Source organism: Crocodylus siamensis, chromosome 6, assembly GCF_052110815.1.
Source record: "Crocodylus siamensis isolate JL-2025a chromosome 6, ASM5211081v1, whole genome shotgun sequence".
NCBI lineage: Eukaryota > Metazoa > Chordata > Crocodylia > Crocodylidae > Crocodylus > Crocodylus siamensis.
Window position 1 is genome coordinate 54,565,009 of NC_143400.1, and position 15,569 is coordinate 54,580,577.

Sequence of the window (15,569 nt, forward strand, 5' to 3'; positions counted from 1 at the left end):
ACCCCTTCAAATCGCCCTGTGAGCTCTTGGGGTGCAGCTATGGCTCCTGTCACACCGTCCCTTCCCCCGCTGACCTGGCACGGCTGTAGCGACTGCCCCATTGCCTTGTGCTCCCTCTACTCAGTGCAGGGAGCCCTGTGGTGTTGCTCTGATCCAGTCATTTTATCACGTGGTGGCACAGTCTTTATGCTATTACCATTACCACTGTGAGCTCACAGTCCTGCTGGCACAACTTCAGGTAAGGCCCCAAATGCATCACTGCCTCACCAACCACCCAGGGCTGCAGGCTTCACACTCAGCCCAATACCTTTGCTGCTACTATCTTCTGGAGCTGCTGGTCAGATCTGTATCCCATTATCCCAACTCTGGGGCCTCGCAATCCTGGTGGTGCTGCTCCTACCACCCCTCCCCTCCAAGCACTGCTGCTACCACTTCCCCAGTCACATCACCTGTGCTCTACTGACCCTGCAGTGCTGGAGGTACAACATGCACCACATTGCCTTGTTTCCCAGGACCTCAGAGACTTATCAGAGTCACATCACTCCACCCTGAGTGGCTTCACATCCTTCACGTACCATCCCAGTGATGTAAAAATCACGGTTCGTTTCTTTGGAGGCTCAATGAATAATGATCCTTTAGGCACACATTGTTGGTGATACAAAAGGTATATATTTGCAAATAGGGTCAGAGAGAGAAGACAAAAGATCAAACACTCTGCCTGCGGGGGAACACTCATCAGCAGGCTTTTATCCCCTCTCTCCTGAGCAGTGTAGAGAAGCAGGAACTCTTACAACTCATTTCCGGTTCATACAAACATGCATGTGAATACGTCACATCATACATCGCATGTGTATTATAATTAACTACTTAAGTATGCGGGGCGGATAGGCTTATATGCATTAGCTTATTGCGCGTGCTTAGAAAGAACTCGAGGTTATACAAGGTTCAAGCTCAAGGCTAAAATCGCAATTATTTTTATCTAGCCTAAGAAATGTGGGAGCCATGAAAGAAAGTGTGATTTAGTGTAACAAAGAGATAGTAAATTTGCAGAACAAAGAGAGAGTGATACCTTAGTACAAAGAGCCCTTAGTGTTCTCCCCTCCAACCCCCTCCTTCTTACACCGGGGAGACAGGGAGCTGTGTTTTTCTAACAGCACTATTGATAATGCATTTTTAATAATATTTCTAACACCAGCACCTTCATACTCCTGCAAGTGCTGCAAGGCAATGCTACATGCTGTTGCCAGGGTTGATTATTTGTAAGAGGTCTAGGCCTAAGCTGCAGAAATGTGGCTGAGGCAGAAAGACTGCAGAAGCCTGAACCTTCGGAGATGTGGCAGTTGTCCTCCTTTGCTTTGCTGAGCAGGCTATCCATATGTTCAATTAGACACAAACAAACAGAGCACAGGGCCAAAAAGGAAACACTATAAGGAAGAACCATACTTCATATAATCCAGACACTCTACATTGTAGATTCATGTTAAAATAAGTAGAAATATTCGTGAATGTAAGCAAATGTATTGAATGTTACGTTGCTGTAATTAAATACTTAGTAAATCCCAAGTAATTCATACCTTCCTGGCCCCCAGCAAGTTTAATTGAATGCAGTTCTGAAAGTTTCAGTGAAACGAAGAAATTTAAATCAAAGATCATTCATTAGAATACTAAAACTAGCCATCTACAAATACTGGGCAGAGGCTGGAGGGATATTGGACTTTTGTTTTTTGGACATTATATCACCCCATGCCAGGGGACCTCATACATTCACACTGCTGTGCGTCTTCCCCTAGGGACATTTCTCTTCTCCTGCTGATTTCACATGCAGTGGCAGTGGTACCAGCAGCCTCTGTTTACTCCCTTTGAGCTGATATGGCTCCTGGTACCTCGCCTGTCACAGCACGCTTGCAATTATCTCACAGGGCCGCAGAAACTGCCCTTGTCATCACCTTCTCACAGGGCTGCAGAAACCATCCTTCCTCTTGTGAGGTGTAAATACCACCTCATAACAAATCATTGCCCTTGTCTACAGTGTGAGGTCAGCATCACATTGCTCCCTCTTTCAGGGACCTCGGAGTCTACTTAGATCACATTGCCCCTCCTTACTGATTTCACACTGTTGCAAGGACTTCCTTGACTCATCCTCCAGTCCCAGTGACTGCTTCTGCCTTCAGGTACCAGCTACCATCCAAAGTACATCCATCTACTTACTTTGTCCTCATACAGCTGCAGGACCATGCCTTTCACATCGCCTTTCCCTAGTGAACTCACAATCCTGCAGGTAAGACCACCATTACAAAATCCTGTCCCCAGGGACCTGAGAAGCTGATTATCACCTCAGTCATCCCCCAAGTAATCGCAACAATTTTTGCCCCTGTAATATCCCCTGGTATGTACTTCTTGTAGTCAAGCAGCTAATTTTGCCATGAACTCTAATCTGATGTGGACATTGTTAAATTACGGCACAACCCCCTTTAGACCTGTGACTAAGCCTGCCATAAGCTCTTGGAAAATTCCCCATGTAATAGCTTATTTCAATTTCTAGGCATTTGGCTACGAATGCTCCTCAGTGGCTATCCATTGTCTGTCCATCTGGAGCTTGGTCATTCAGAAGGAGCAGCTGATACACTTGTGCTAAATCCACTTTACCCTTCACTCCAGCAAAAGCAGGAAGGAGCTGGTGCATGGCTGGAGTCTGCTACAGATGATTTAGCACTGCTTTGCCTATTATATGCTTGTAATCAGAACATATGTGACCCTCCCTGTTCAGTGTCATGACAGGTACAATGGGAGTGGGCCATGATGGATTTACTACTTCCAGTATACGTTTGGTGATTCACTTCTGCATCAGACCTTGGATAGAAGATGAATGCAACATGTCAAGGCTTTGTTTGAATTGGTGTCATGGTCAGATCCAACGTAAATGAAGCAGGTGGGCCTTTGTACATACCTGGCTGTTCTTCAACATCTTTGATGAAATCCCTCAGGACAATTCAGACCCTGCCAGCAGGGAGAACCACTAAAGCCTCACCCTGTTCCACACAGGGCCTATGGGAAGATGGGCACTGATCTCTTTATGTGGAACTCCAGGGTGTATTTAATAGTTACTGATTATTACTCTTTGTATCTGGAAATCTGTACACTGCAATGTAGCAGCATTTGCTCAGTGATAGCTTGCTTGAAGGCCATATTTGCAAGGCATGGTATTCCAGATGAAGTATTAAGTGATAAGGGGCCACAGTTCTCCAATGCAGAGTTTAGGCAATTTGCCATGGACTGGGATTTTCATTACACCACACAGGTCCCAATTATCCCCAATTGAATGGCCTTGCAGAGCGATCATTTCAGACAGTGAAAAACCTAATGAAAAAAGCATTGGACGGTGGAGGGGATTTATATAAAGCATACTGGCTTATTGTAGCACAGACAGTGGTTAGTTTCCAGCACAGTTGTTAATGGGTCCACGGATATGGTTGAATCTGCCCATTACTAACTCCTTATTGGAAAGTCCTAACACAGTAGCCATAAGGAGAATGAAAGAAGATCAGAAGAAGAAACAGAAATACTACTGTGATACAACAGTTTGTGAGCTTTCACTACTAAAGCCAGGTGATAGAGTTTGTCTGAGGAATTACTTGTCGAGAACATGAGACCAGCAGGGTATGGTGAAACAGCTGGTGCACCCACGGTCCTATGTAGTTCAGACAGACCAAGGGGGCATGCTTCGATGTCATCAGTGAGATCTGCTTGTGCTTCCACTTAGCTCTCGGACATCAGTAGGAGATATAGACTTGCAGCAGCCTCAGTTAATGGTTCCTAGTTCCTCCTCCTCCTCCAAAGGTGAAGATACTAATGATGCAACAGAGAGCCCCCAAACCTCCAACGAGGAGCCGATACCCCGGAGATCCAGGAGACAGGTGAAATGGCCAGAAAGGCTCATAGAGGTCTGTGAATAAGTTAAAGGGACCTGAAGAATAGGGAAGTGAGTGGTAAAGACTCACTCCAGAGTGAAGTGCTAGTAACCTCTCCTCTGTACGTTATGGATTGTTTGGTGTGGTGATGGTTTTGTCTTGCATTGTTGTTGTTGTGGAGTTTTTGTTGTTATATTGTGATGGTAATTTTTATTTAAAAAAAAAGAAAGGAAGATGTGGTGATAAGGGTTAGACTTTGGAGACAATCCCCTACAAAGGAATGTCTTACCACATAAGGAATTTGAACACAATCCTTGGAGAGTAAGGAGAAGTCCAGATGGAGGCAGCCACATGGTCTGTGCTAGAGGAACACCCTGCTGTGGTATCATTAAAGGTCTGTTCTCTTCCTCATTCATAGTTGTCATTATTCACTGTGGGACCTAAATCATTACAGCTGGTGAGTGCAGGGAAGTGTGAGGGTTTTTCCCTCACCCCCACAGGGAGTTGAGGCAAAACCCTTCAAGGAGCTGGGCAGGGAGGTCAATTTAAATGTAAATCTGGCCCCTGGGATTTAGAGCTCATGGGGCGGGGGGGGGGGGGGTTGTGTGTGGGTGTGAGCTTCTCAGGACAAGGGGACCAAAAGAAACATTTCCTGGGGTATCAGCTCAGGGCCTGGGTTTGGGCCTGTTGCCAGAGACAAGGTGCTCTGACCATCCAGAGTTGTGGTCAGAGACACTTGGGGAGCTAGGAGATCGTGGACTTCTATCTCTGGAGTTTGTCTCTCTCTAGCATGGGGGATTCCCAAGAGAAATCATTGGTGGATGGGAAGCCAAGCCTCACTCCAGACCATACATGGCCTTTGTGAAGATAAGTGGAGGGCCAGGGCAGTCTTTCACATGTGGAAGGTTCGTGGTGTGAGAGGATTTAGTCTTGAGAGCTGCACACTACACCCCTCAAGGGTGAGATCCCCTCTGCACTTCCAGGCAGCAGCTAGACCTTTCTGCAAGGCCAGGGTCCTTCCAGCTCTGAATAAGGGTTGAGCAATGAGCAGAGCAGTCCCCCATCCCTCTGCTTGGCACTGAAAGCACGGCAGAGCAGTCACACTCTTCATGTACTTGGCTCCAATGTCTCCTTCTTCCTCTCTCCCAGATTTCTACGTGGGCTCCAGAGGGGCTATGTAGGCAGGTATGGACACCTGGCAGCTCAGGGACAGACTGATCCTCTCCTCACTTTCCTGCTGGTGGCAGGCCAGTGTTGGTCAAGGGCTGCCCAGGCAGTGCAGATTCTGATCCCAGGGATGTGCAAGACCCCTGCCTGTAGGTCACTCAGGGAGCTTATGGCAGAGCCAGGACTTGAACCTGAATCTTCAATGCCCTGTTCTGGTATCAGGGCCACACACTGTTGTGCTCCAGCCTGCCAGGGGAGACAGAATCTGTTTCCCCAAGTGCTTTGGATGCAGAAATTAGACTGAAGGTGATGGGGAGCTGGCCTCCAAGTCATTTAGGTGACATGGGAGGGTGGTACAGGCAGCAGCAGGGAGGATGACTAAGAGTTGGAATAATGTGGGGGAGAGAGAATCTCTTTCTCCTGCAAAAGGGAGTGTGCAAGGACCATCCTCTCCCAGCAACAGGGCTCTGTTCTCTCAAGTCAGCCTCTGGCCATCATATTTTGAGAGACATGGAGTTTTAGCTTTAAACATATGGCACAGGTCTGGAAAGGATCTCCCAGGTCATACACCATCCACCACCCTTTTCACAAACTGCTCAAGCTGTTTCTTAAAGCTGCTTGGATCCTTCTTCCAATCTACCCACTGGAAGGCTCTTTCAGGATCCTACTGCTGGGATGTTTAAAAGCCTCCTAAACTCATGGCTCAGTTTATTCATAGCTACTCTATGTTGCCTTGGTGACCTTGAACCCTGAACTCAGCTTTGCTATTACAGTTATTTTGGGAGAGAAAACTGTAAGTGGAGAATTTAATCCCATGCTGCCAGGACCTGGGTTTTTGTAGAAAATATGGACTAATCAGGAGAATTGAGATAAGATGTCAGGAGCTAGCTGCAGGTCTGGGGTAGACATGAGGAGGTGCTTCCAGTGTGCAACTGCTTAGGCTCCATGGCACCCGTAGTAACAGCACTGTTACAGTCTGCTTGTACTTGTCAGCACTTCCTGTGGATTTGATGTAGGCCAGCAGGAGCATATGGATGCACATTGTCACAGGGTGGGGTCCCCAGGGATGGCCGTGATGCCCCTAGGGCTCCATGACCATGCCGTTTTTGCCCAATGGGCACCCTTTTCCTTTCCTGCCATGTCTTGCTGGTAATTGTAATAAAATCGGGAGGCTACCCTTGGGTTTGTTTGGACATGGTCCTGATGGACCCCACTGAACCCTGTGGGTTCTTGGACCCCTTTTGGGTCCTGCTCAAAATGGATGCCTCACAGGACACTCAGACTTATGGGCTAGATGCATGGCTCCAACACTGTCCATCACAGGATGGGGTCCTCAAGGATGGCCGTGTTACTCCCAAGGCCCCTTGACCATGCTGATTCAGCTTGATGGGCACCCTCTATTCTTACCCACCACATTTTGATGTATTTTGTAATATAGGCAGGCTGCCTTCACACCCTGTTGGACATGGTCTTGATGGATTTCCCTGAATCCCATTTCAAAATAAGTGTCCTGGGACACCAGAGCCTTATGGGCTATGTGCGTGGCTCCAGCCACCCCTTTATTATGCCCCAAGCCTTGCAGATGGCATTGATGTTGTTCGGTCTGGGCCTTGCTGTAATTTGGCCCCCTTGTCCTCTCTGGGCCCTCTGCAGCTCTGTCTCTGCACCCTTTCTGGTGCTGGCCCCCCCTCCCCCATGAGGCCTCCCCCCTCCCCAAATAACCTCACCCAAACCACTGGTCTTATACAACAGCAAACAAAACACAAGCCCCTTTAGAAGGATCAGGTTTCATCCCTGGCACTAAGTTTCTAGTAGGAAGGATACCTGTAGAGCTCATGGAGCCCCCTTAGCCCTAGGTACAACATACCAGGAAGTTGCAGCATCACTGGGCACTTCCTCCCTGGAGGCTCTTTTACCTCTGGCTGCTAGCAGGGAACTGCCTTCCTGGCCTCAGCCCTGGGGTTTATATATGAGCCAGGCCCTGCCCCTTCTGGCAACTAACTCATTCTGGCTGCCCTGGTAACCAGCAGCTGGGGCTCCCCACTCATTGCTAGGGCTCTCTCCCTAAGAGTTTCACCCCTTTAAAGGAGCAGGGCACTTAAGTGCTCTGTGATAGTCCCTCTACCACAACAGGCAGGGGTCTTGCACATCCCTGGGGTCAGAATCTGTACTGCCTGGGCAGCCCTTGACCAACACTGGCCTGCCACCAGCAGGAAAGTGAGGAGAGGATCAGTCTGTCCCTGAGCTGCCAGGTGTCCATACCTGCCTACATAGCCCCTCTGGAGCCCACGTAGAAATCTGGGAGAGAGGAAGAAGGAGACATTGGAGCCAAGTACGTGAAGAGTGTGACTGCTCTGCTGTGCTTTCAGTGCCAAGCCTCACAGATTGCATTCAAACATTGTCCCTCTGAAGCCTTAGTCTAGCTCAATCCCCTGGCACCAGGGTCTGCTTACAATTGTGGGCCCCAATGAGGTCTCCTCTTCCTCAACAGCTTTGGCCTGATCCACCAGTTTATAAACAACAACCAAAATATGAGCCCCTGGACTATAACATAATACAATCGGTTCAGGGTGTGCTCTATCCCTTTAAAAAGATAAAAACTTCCCACCAAGCCTTAAGTGCCTTGTAGCCCAGGGTACCTGGTGAGCTCCTAGAGCCCCATTAGTCCTAGAGGCAGCAGATCAGGCAGCTGCAGCATCTCTAGGCAATTCTTCTCTGGAGGCTCCTTCCCCTGGCTGAGTTGCTGCCAGAGAACTACCCCCTACTGAGTTCAGCCCTGGGGTTTATATGTGCCCAGGGCCCTGCCTACTTCCACTCAGTTGACTGGGTGTAGGTGCAAGCTAATTCCCTCCTTAGCCTGTTGCCATAGTAACCTGCACCTGTGGGGTTTCTGTTCCGCTCCTAGGGCCCTCTCCCTAGGCAGTTTTTGCTCTTAAAGGAGAAGGCACCTTAGTGCCCTGCGACACACATGCTCAAAAGCATCCCAGTGAGGATATGTCAAAAGAGCAGGGCAGACCTGCCTTTATACCAGGCAGAGGGAGTTAGGCACCCGAACACCTGGGCTCCAGTCCCAGCTCTGTTACTGGCTCCCTGTGGGTGACTCTGTGCAAGTTCTCCCCCAACTATGCCTTACTATCTCCCTTAATTACACAGGGACTTTCCAAGGACCATCAATAAGCTGCTGAAAGTTCTGGAGATTGTGTGCCAGCAAAAGACAAAATCTCTCCATCAGTTTCTTTCTAGCTGCAATTACCACTCATTAGAGGGCATGGTGGGTGGTAATTGGTCCCTCTGTTCTCTTTATGGATGCTGGCATGCAGAGCTAAAATAATGAGGGCCATGAAGCTCATCCATCTGCCCCAAGCTGAGGATGTGATGAAATCAGGCACCACATGCAGCGTGGCTGGCTGGGGATTGACTGGAGTACACAGGTCCCAGAAAACCAAGGTGCTCCAAGAGGTAGAGTTGAAGATGGCCAACAAGTAACAGTGTAAGAGCTTAAATCCCTTTTTCTACTCCACTTTGATGGTCTGTATGGAGGACAGCAGAAATGAGAAGTCACCTTTCAAGGTAACTCTTTCAGGCCTGACCCTGCTTCCTAGAGTGCAGCTCTCCCTTATGCTGTGCTGAACTTGGTACTGAAGTACTGAGGCATTGGTTGCTGGCTCCAGCCAAGGCTGGGGACTTCGACTGGGCTGTGCCAATGTTCCTGCTGGGACTTGAACCCAGAGGTTCCTGGCTAGGGGACCTTCCCCTGTGCTCCTGGTCAACCTGATTGCCACATTTGGGCTCAGAAAGGAATTTTACCCCAAGGTCAGATTGGTGTGGACTGGGGGTGGTTTTTTCCTTCCTCTAGTAGGGGCATGGCCCTCTACCTGGGATCTCTCAAGCACTTTTTAACAGTAGAAGGACCTTGGCCACTATGGTCCCTTTGTATAACCTGTAGCAGGTTCAGGTGTTATGTCATGTGTTGACTCAGGTGTTATGTCTTGTGTTGTTGTGCTAAGACACGCTTAGGATGGTTTGGATTGGGATGATCCTGCCTCAGGCAGGAGTTGGACTAGGTGACCTCTGGAGGTCCTGTCCAGCCCAGCGTCTCTAGGATTTTACAACCCTGTGATTCTTTTCTCTACTTTTTCTAGGGGGATTCCAGGGGGCCTCTGGTGTGCAACAGGATAGTCCAGGCTATCGTGTCCCATGGAAATGTCTGTGGCATTCCTACTACTATCTATACTTGTGTCTTGGCTTATATCCCTTGGATAATGAGGAACACGGGTGAGGAATAATTCAGGGAAGATAACAGAGGGAGGCTGGCTGTAAGCTGCTCTACTGCCCTCAGTGGCCTGGGATGTTCCTCTCAGAGCTGGGGGGTCTCAGCTTTGTTCTGAGGATTTTGAGATGTTCCCTGATACTTGCCATCGTTACATCTCAACTGGATGTGGATACCCCGAGCTAGTCTCTATTCCCTTCCCTTCCCCCTTGATGGGAAGGACTCAACATCCCTTTCCCTGAGGGTCCTGTACACCCGATGTCTCCTCCCTCTAGGGCTAGATCCCGGGCAGCCACACAGAGAGGAAAACCCCGTACCCCATTACCCAGCTCTCCTGAGCTAGCCTGACCTTCTCCTGTGACTAGATTGAAGCTGGTGCCCTCCAGAGAGGAAAGGTGCCAGATGCCATTCTCTTCTCTTTTGCCTCTTCATGTCTAGTGTGAAAACCTTTCTCTGGCTTGTTTTGGTGAAATCCTGAAACCATGCTTTTCTCTGCAACAAATGGCTTTAAGCAGCAGTTGCCTTGAGTCCTGTGCCAAGCAGTTGCCTTGAGTCCAGTAACATGGTTTTAGGTATGGAGATCCATTTCTCATTCTTGGCTCCCTGACATCCCCGGGATCTGACCAGGTACTGCCATCCAGGATACAGACACTCCCATACCCTTTTCCTCTCTCACTCACTGGTCTCATCCAGTGATAATTCACAGGAAGCCCCAGCCTGGATCAGGGCTAAGGTCCAGCCATTGTAGGGTCTTGGGTTCAGCCATTGTAGGGTCTTGGGTCCAGAACTGCAGCACCCGCTGCAGTAATTCTGTGGATATGCAAGCCTCACATTAAGAATTGTGCAGCACCTGAGTCACTGAGCAGTGTATAGAGGAGATGTTTTGGGACAAGGGATAACTTGGGAGTAGAGGGCCTCTTAGGCCAAACCCATGGTGTTCAGGGATTCATGTTTTTCTGCCTGTATTATTTCTGGGTGGCTGTATTTTCCTTCCTCCATACAGCATGGAGCTGGTCAGGAGAAGACGTGATTATTTGAGTCTGGGTCTGCATCTGTCTCACAGATACCATCAGCCCCTCTGGTGCCATTACCCTGAGTGCTTGGGCTCTCCCATTAAGCCCATTTAGTCTTTGCTTAGGACAAGAGGTGACACAGGGCCTATCATTAATGGGCTAAGGCCCACATGGGGGTATGTGTTTTTGCCCCAGGAGGTTGCTCCAGGAGGTTGGTGAGACCCAACTCCACATGCCATGCAGGGAGGGTGACCAACCCCGCTCTCACACAGGTGCTCAACAGCTCAAGGGACTGAGTAAGTAAGCAACATCTGTTTGGCCTTCCCAACTGTGGGGAGCTGGCTGGAGCCTGGAACCCAAGCAGGGGGCCTGGTCTGGCTCTGAGAAGGAGAATGAGGTATAGGCTCCCTGACACCAAAGTGTTTTTCAGAGACAAAATGGAAGCAGACATCTTTGTCACAGGATCAGTGCTTGTTCCTCGGGGACTTGATTCCCCAAGCAGCAGCCTTGTCTGGTCTCCCCTTCCTGAGAGGACCTTCCTAAAACCAACCTTGGCATGTCCTCACGAGGGCAAGGCCCTGGCTTTGAGACCCTGGCTCTCCTTTCCCCTTGGTGAGCCATAGCACCTCTTCCTGGGAGAGCTCCTGGGGAGGAAGTGGGTGTGGGGTCTTCTTTAAAGAGGAGGGTGTCAGTGCCAACATCCTCAACAGCACAGCAGCTCTGCTCGGCTTCAGACCAGTGTTACTAGCCTCACTTATTCTCCTTGGGCCCCAGTCAGCCACACTTGCAACAACACACATACAAAACACTAGTATTAACCTGGGGACAACATCTACCTGATACAGTGAAATACAAGGGTATGGAGGACTGATCTCTGGGCACTGGGATTAGGCCCAGACTGCCACCTCTCCCCACAGGGTCCTGCTTATAAGACTGTTTACAGCAATTACTGCTGTTACTACAGGGAAGTTTAGGTCAGATATTAGGAAAAATTCTCTCACTGGGAGGGTAGTAAAACACAGGAACAGGTTACCTGGAGAGGTGGTGGAATCCCCACCCTTGGAGATTTTTAAGAGCCATCTAGACAAAGATTTGGCTGGGATGATCTAAAAAATCCTGTTGTGCATGTGGGACTAGATGTGACCTCCTGAGGTCCCTTCCAACTCTCATTTTCTGTGATTCTATGAATTATTTGACAGCAAGATATGCTCACACTGAGCTCCCCCTACCCTCTACCCAGTTGTTCCCCACAAGATCTACAGACTAGAGCTCAAACCACGCAACCCTTCCCATCACGATCTTCATCTGCAAGTTTCCGGTGCCTCTAAGCCACGGGCTGTCCACAGTCACCCTGGCGGTCTGTTGAGAAAGAGCAAAGAGCTGCGTTCTCACCCAGGCTCAGAGGGTTGGTTTAACTGCAGCTCTCACCTATAGCCCTGAGTGGGGGAGAGGGAGCTGAGGTGCTACTGCTAATAAGTCAGTCAGCTCTTCACAGATGAGGAGGATGTCCAAGCTAGTCACACTTGAACGGTGCTGATTATACCAGTTTTATGTGTCTTCTGCCCACACCTTCATGGAGCCCTATCTTGAGGTCACCAGCTCAGACATAAGTGTCTCAGTCTTGTACATGTAGACACGCAAGCTGGAACTTCCCAGGCCCTGTACCAAAAATTCAGTGGAGCAGCCGCCTTATATGGGCCACCTCTTCAGCTGTTGTAAATTGTCCTGGAGTCCTAGAAAGCTACATGCAGCTTACACTAAGGGAGATCTAACCAAGCTGACTCCAATTCACACAAGCAAGGACTTCAGGCCCAGGGCAGTAAGACCAGATGGCTTGAGGTGGAAGGAACTGGACACACTGTCCTTTGGTCTTTAACAGGCCATTTCTGAAAATCCTGCTGTCACAGGTGCCTTGAGACGGTGACATCTGTCTAAGGTCCAGCGCGTGGCCCCAGTTCTCACTAGATACTGAGATGAGTCTGTGTTAACCACAGCCCCCGCTGCACTAGCACTGAGCTGGGGAGAGAGCTGAGTGAGCTGTGTTGGCTACTAAGTCACCCTGCCCCCGAGCTCAGCTCTGGATGTGCAGGATACCCAAGTATGGGCAGTGGAGGAGGTGGTCTTTACACCTGCTCTCTGCAGGGTGGGGTTTCCAGGACAGAGAGGGCTGTACCCGGGCCTGGTGCGTGGGAATGTCATATGGAGGTTTCCTGTCTCAACACTTTGTAAATGCCCACAAAGAAGAAGCATTGTTCACTTCTCAAGTCAGGCTGCGGTGAAGCTTCTGCTTGTGCTTATTGTGAGCCTGCTCCTGCCCAGTGGGGCTCAGGCTGGTGATTGCAGGGAAGGGAGAGAGTTTTTCCCCCAGCTTCACAGGTAATTGACCCCAGACCCTTCAAGGAACTGGACAGGGAGGTAGATTTAAATGTAAATATGGTCCTTGGGACTCGGAGCTCATAAGGGATGAGAGGTGTGTGGGTGGGCATGCATTTCTCAGGTTGAGGGGACCAAGAGGAACATTTCCAGGGGCTCAGCACAGGGGCAGGATTTGGGGCTGTTGCCAGGGACAAGGAGCTTTGACAAGCCAGAGCTGTGGTCAGAGAGATTTAGGGAGGTAGGAGATTGTGGACTTCTATCGCCTGACTTTGTGTCTCTTTGGGATGGTGGATTCCTAGGGGAAATCATCGGTGGACGGGAAGCCAAGCCTCACTCAAAACCATACATGGCCTTTGTGGAGATGCATGGAAGGCCAGGGATCTCTTTCACATGTGGAGGGTTCCTGGTACAAGAGGATTTCATCTGGACAGCAGCACACTGTGACCCTCATGGGTGAGATCCCCTTTGTGCTCCCAGGAAGCAGCTGGACCTGTCTGCAAGGCCAGGGTCCTTCCAGCTCTGAGTCAGGGTTGGCGAATGAGTCCAGCGGTCCCCTGTCCGTCTGCTTGGCACTCTGCATGTACTTGGCTCCAATGTCACCTCCTTCCTTCATCCATGACCACTGTGTGGGATCCAGAGGGGCCACCTTGGCAGGTGTGGAAATGTGGCTGTTAGGGGACAAACTGACCCTCCCATGACTTTCCTGGTCACAGTGGGCTGTTGGGAAAGCGCTGCCCCAGGCAGGATAATTTCTGACCCCTGGGATATGTGAGGGAGACAGATCTCTTCCCTGCCCAATGCTGTGCTGACTCTGAGTGACATCAGGGGTCCTGTAACCAGACATGACCTTCTGTAGCAAAACCCCCAGTTTTTTCTTTTATATATATATATATATATGATAGATATGCATTCCCTTCCCTTCCCCAATTATTTTTGGCTTTTCGTTCTCTCCCTCTCTATTCCCTATAGACAAGCATAAGCAAGCTCAGACTTAGGAGAAGCTTTAACATTTTTATTTTGGTAGCAAGTTTTTGGTTTTGGATATCCACTGTTTTATATTGTATTATTATTAGGTTTGTACTGATTTTTACTGTTGTATATTGTATTATTATCATTTTTGTATTGATTTTTATTGTTTCATATGGATATTGTATGGTTTAGGCCTGTGTTTGTAAGTGAACCAAGGTCACGTCAAGTTTCCATTTTGTATGTCAAGTCTCCATCTTGTGTCCTCTGCCTGGGTATCTGCTGTGTCACAACTGTATGAGTCACATACCCTTCCCATGTAAATTGGTTCCCGGATGAATAAGAGTGATTGGGAATGATTGAAATACAATGGTAGCAGGCCTTTACAGAATGGCTTATAAGGACCAGGCCATCACCTTGCATTGATTCATTCAGAAACCACAGAACTCACCCGGAAACAGAGACAAGAACCCAGCATTTGAAAGACAAAAGAACCTGCAGAATCAGCAACTCTACCATTGTACCCCACCATTACAGACACCCAAAACTGCACATCCCTGCATGGAGCACGCATGCTCAGTACGCCAGAGCTGACCCTTGCCTGGGCATGCCCCGAGAGGGTGGTAGTGGATGGGTCCTTCTCAACCTGGAAGGACGTGGGCAGTGGGGTTCCGCAGGGCTCGGTCCTCGGGCCTGCGCTGTTCAACACCTTCATCAGTGACTTGGACGAGGGGGTGAAAAGCACCCTGTTCAAATTTGCTGATGACACTAAGATGTGGGGGGATGTGGGCATGCTAGAAGGAAGCAACAGACTACAATCGGACCTAGACAGGTTACAAAGGTGGGCAGACGAGAATAGGATGGGATTCAACACAGACAAGTGCAAAGTAATGCACCTGGGGAGGAACAACCAACACCATACCTACAGGTTGGGGAACTCCCCTCTTGTCAGCACAGAGGCGGAAAAGGATCTTGGAGTCATCACTGACTCCAAGATGAACATGGGCCGGCAGTGTGGGGAGGCAGTCAGGAAGGCCAACCGTACCTTGGCATGCATCCACAGATGCATCTCAAGCAGATCCAAGGAGGTGATACTCCCCCTCTGTGCAGCACTGGTCAGGCCGCAGTTGGAGTACTGCGTCCAGTTCTGGCGCCGCACTTCAGGAGGGATGTGGACAACATGGAAAGGGTCCAGAGGAGGGCCACTCACATGATCAGGGGACAGCAGGGCAGGCCCTATGAGGAGAGGCTGAGGGACCTGAACCTGTTCAGTCTCCAAAAGAGAAGTCTGAGGGGGGATCTAGTGGCCTGTTATAAACTAGTCAGGGGGGACCAGCAGGCATTGGGGGAGTCCCTGTTCCCCCTGAGCACAGCCAGGAGTGACCAGAAATAATGGTCACAAGCTGGCAGAGGGTAGATTTAGGCTCGATATCAGGAGGAGCTACTTCACGGTCAGGGCGGCTAGGATCTGGAACCAACTTCCATGAGAAGTGGTGCTGGCTCCTACCCTGGGGGTTTTTAAGAGGAGGCTAGATGAACACCTTGCTGGGGTTGTTTGACCCCAGTACTCTTTCCTGCCATGGCAGGGGGTCGGACTAGATGATCTGCTCAGGTCCCTTCCGACCCTAGAAACTATGAAACTAGACATTGAGTCACTGATGACTATGTGATGATCCCACCAGTTATATAAACGTGTTACACTCTTTTGTCTCTAGTTTCCATTTGTTAGCTCATAGTGAGAATGTTGCATGGGGCACAGCCAAGGCCGAGACACCATATGGGTCCCAGACTTTCACACACCCCTGAGCCTTGGGAACCACAGCCATGATCCCCAGGGCTCTGGAGTTTCATGCTGGGCATGAAGCAGCC

The 15,569-nt window shown here is 49.6% G+C and overlaps 1 protein-coding gene across 1 annotated transcript; it reads left to right on the forward strand.

Annotated features, from left to right (window-relative positions):
- The first annotated feature begins 2,233 nt into the window (after positions 1-2,233).
- Positions 2,234-9,361, forward strand: LOC149862852 (neutrophil elastase 2A-like). Its single transcript, XM_090054118.1, has 3 exons — positions 2,234-2,278; positions 4,698-4,820; positions 9,218-9,361. The coding sequence occupies exons 1-3, from the start codon at positions 2,234-2,236 to the stop codon at positions 9,359-9,361; spliced, it is 312 nt and encodes a 103-aa protein (XP_089910244.1).
- The last annotated feature ends 6,208 nt before the right edge of the window (positions 9,362-15,569 follow it).

What these genes read in the sequence shown, in the direction of transcription:
- LOC149862852 (XM_090054118.1), top strand. Translation starts at nt 2,234, where the DNA reads ATGCCTTTCACATCGCCTTTCCCTAGTGAACTCACAATCCTGCAG. An exon ending in GTGAACTCACAATCCTGCAG is followed by an intron (nt 2,279 to 4,697) that starts GTAAGACCACCA and finishes GTCTCTCTCTAG; the next exon opens with CATGGGGGATTCCCAAGAGA. An exon ending in TCACATGTGGAAGGTTCGTG is followed by an intron (nt 4,821 to 9,217) that starts GTGTGAGAGGAT and finishes TACTTTTTCTAG; the next exon opens with GGGGATTCCAGGGGGCCTCT.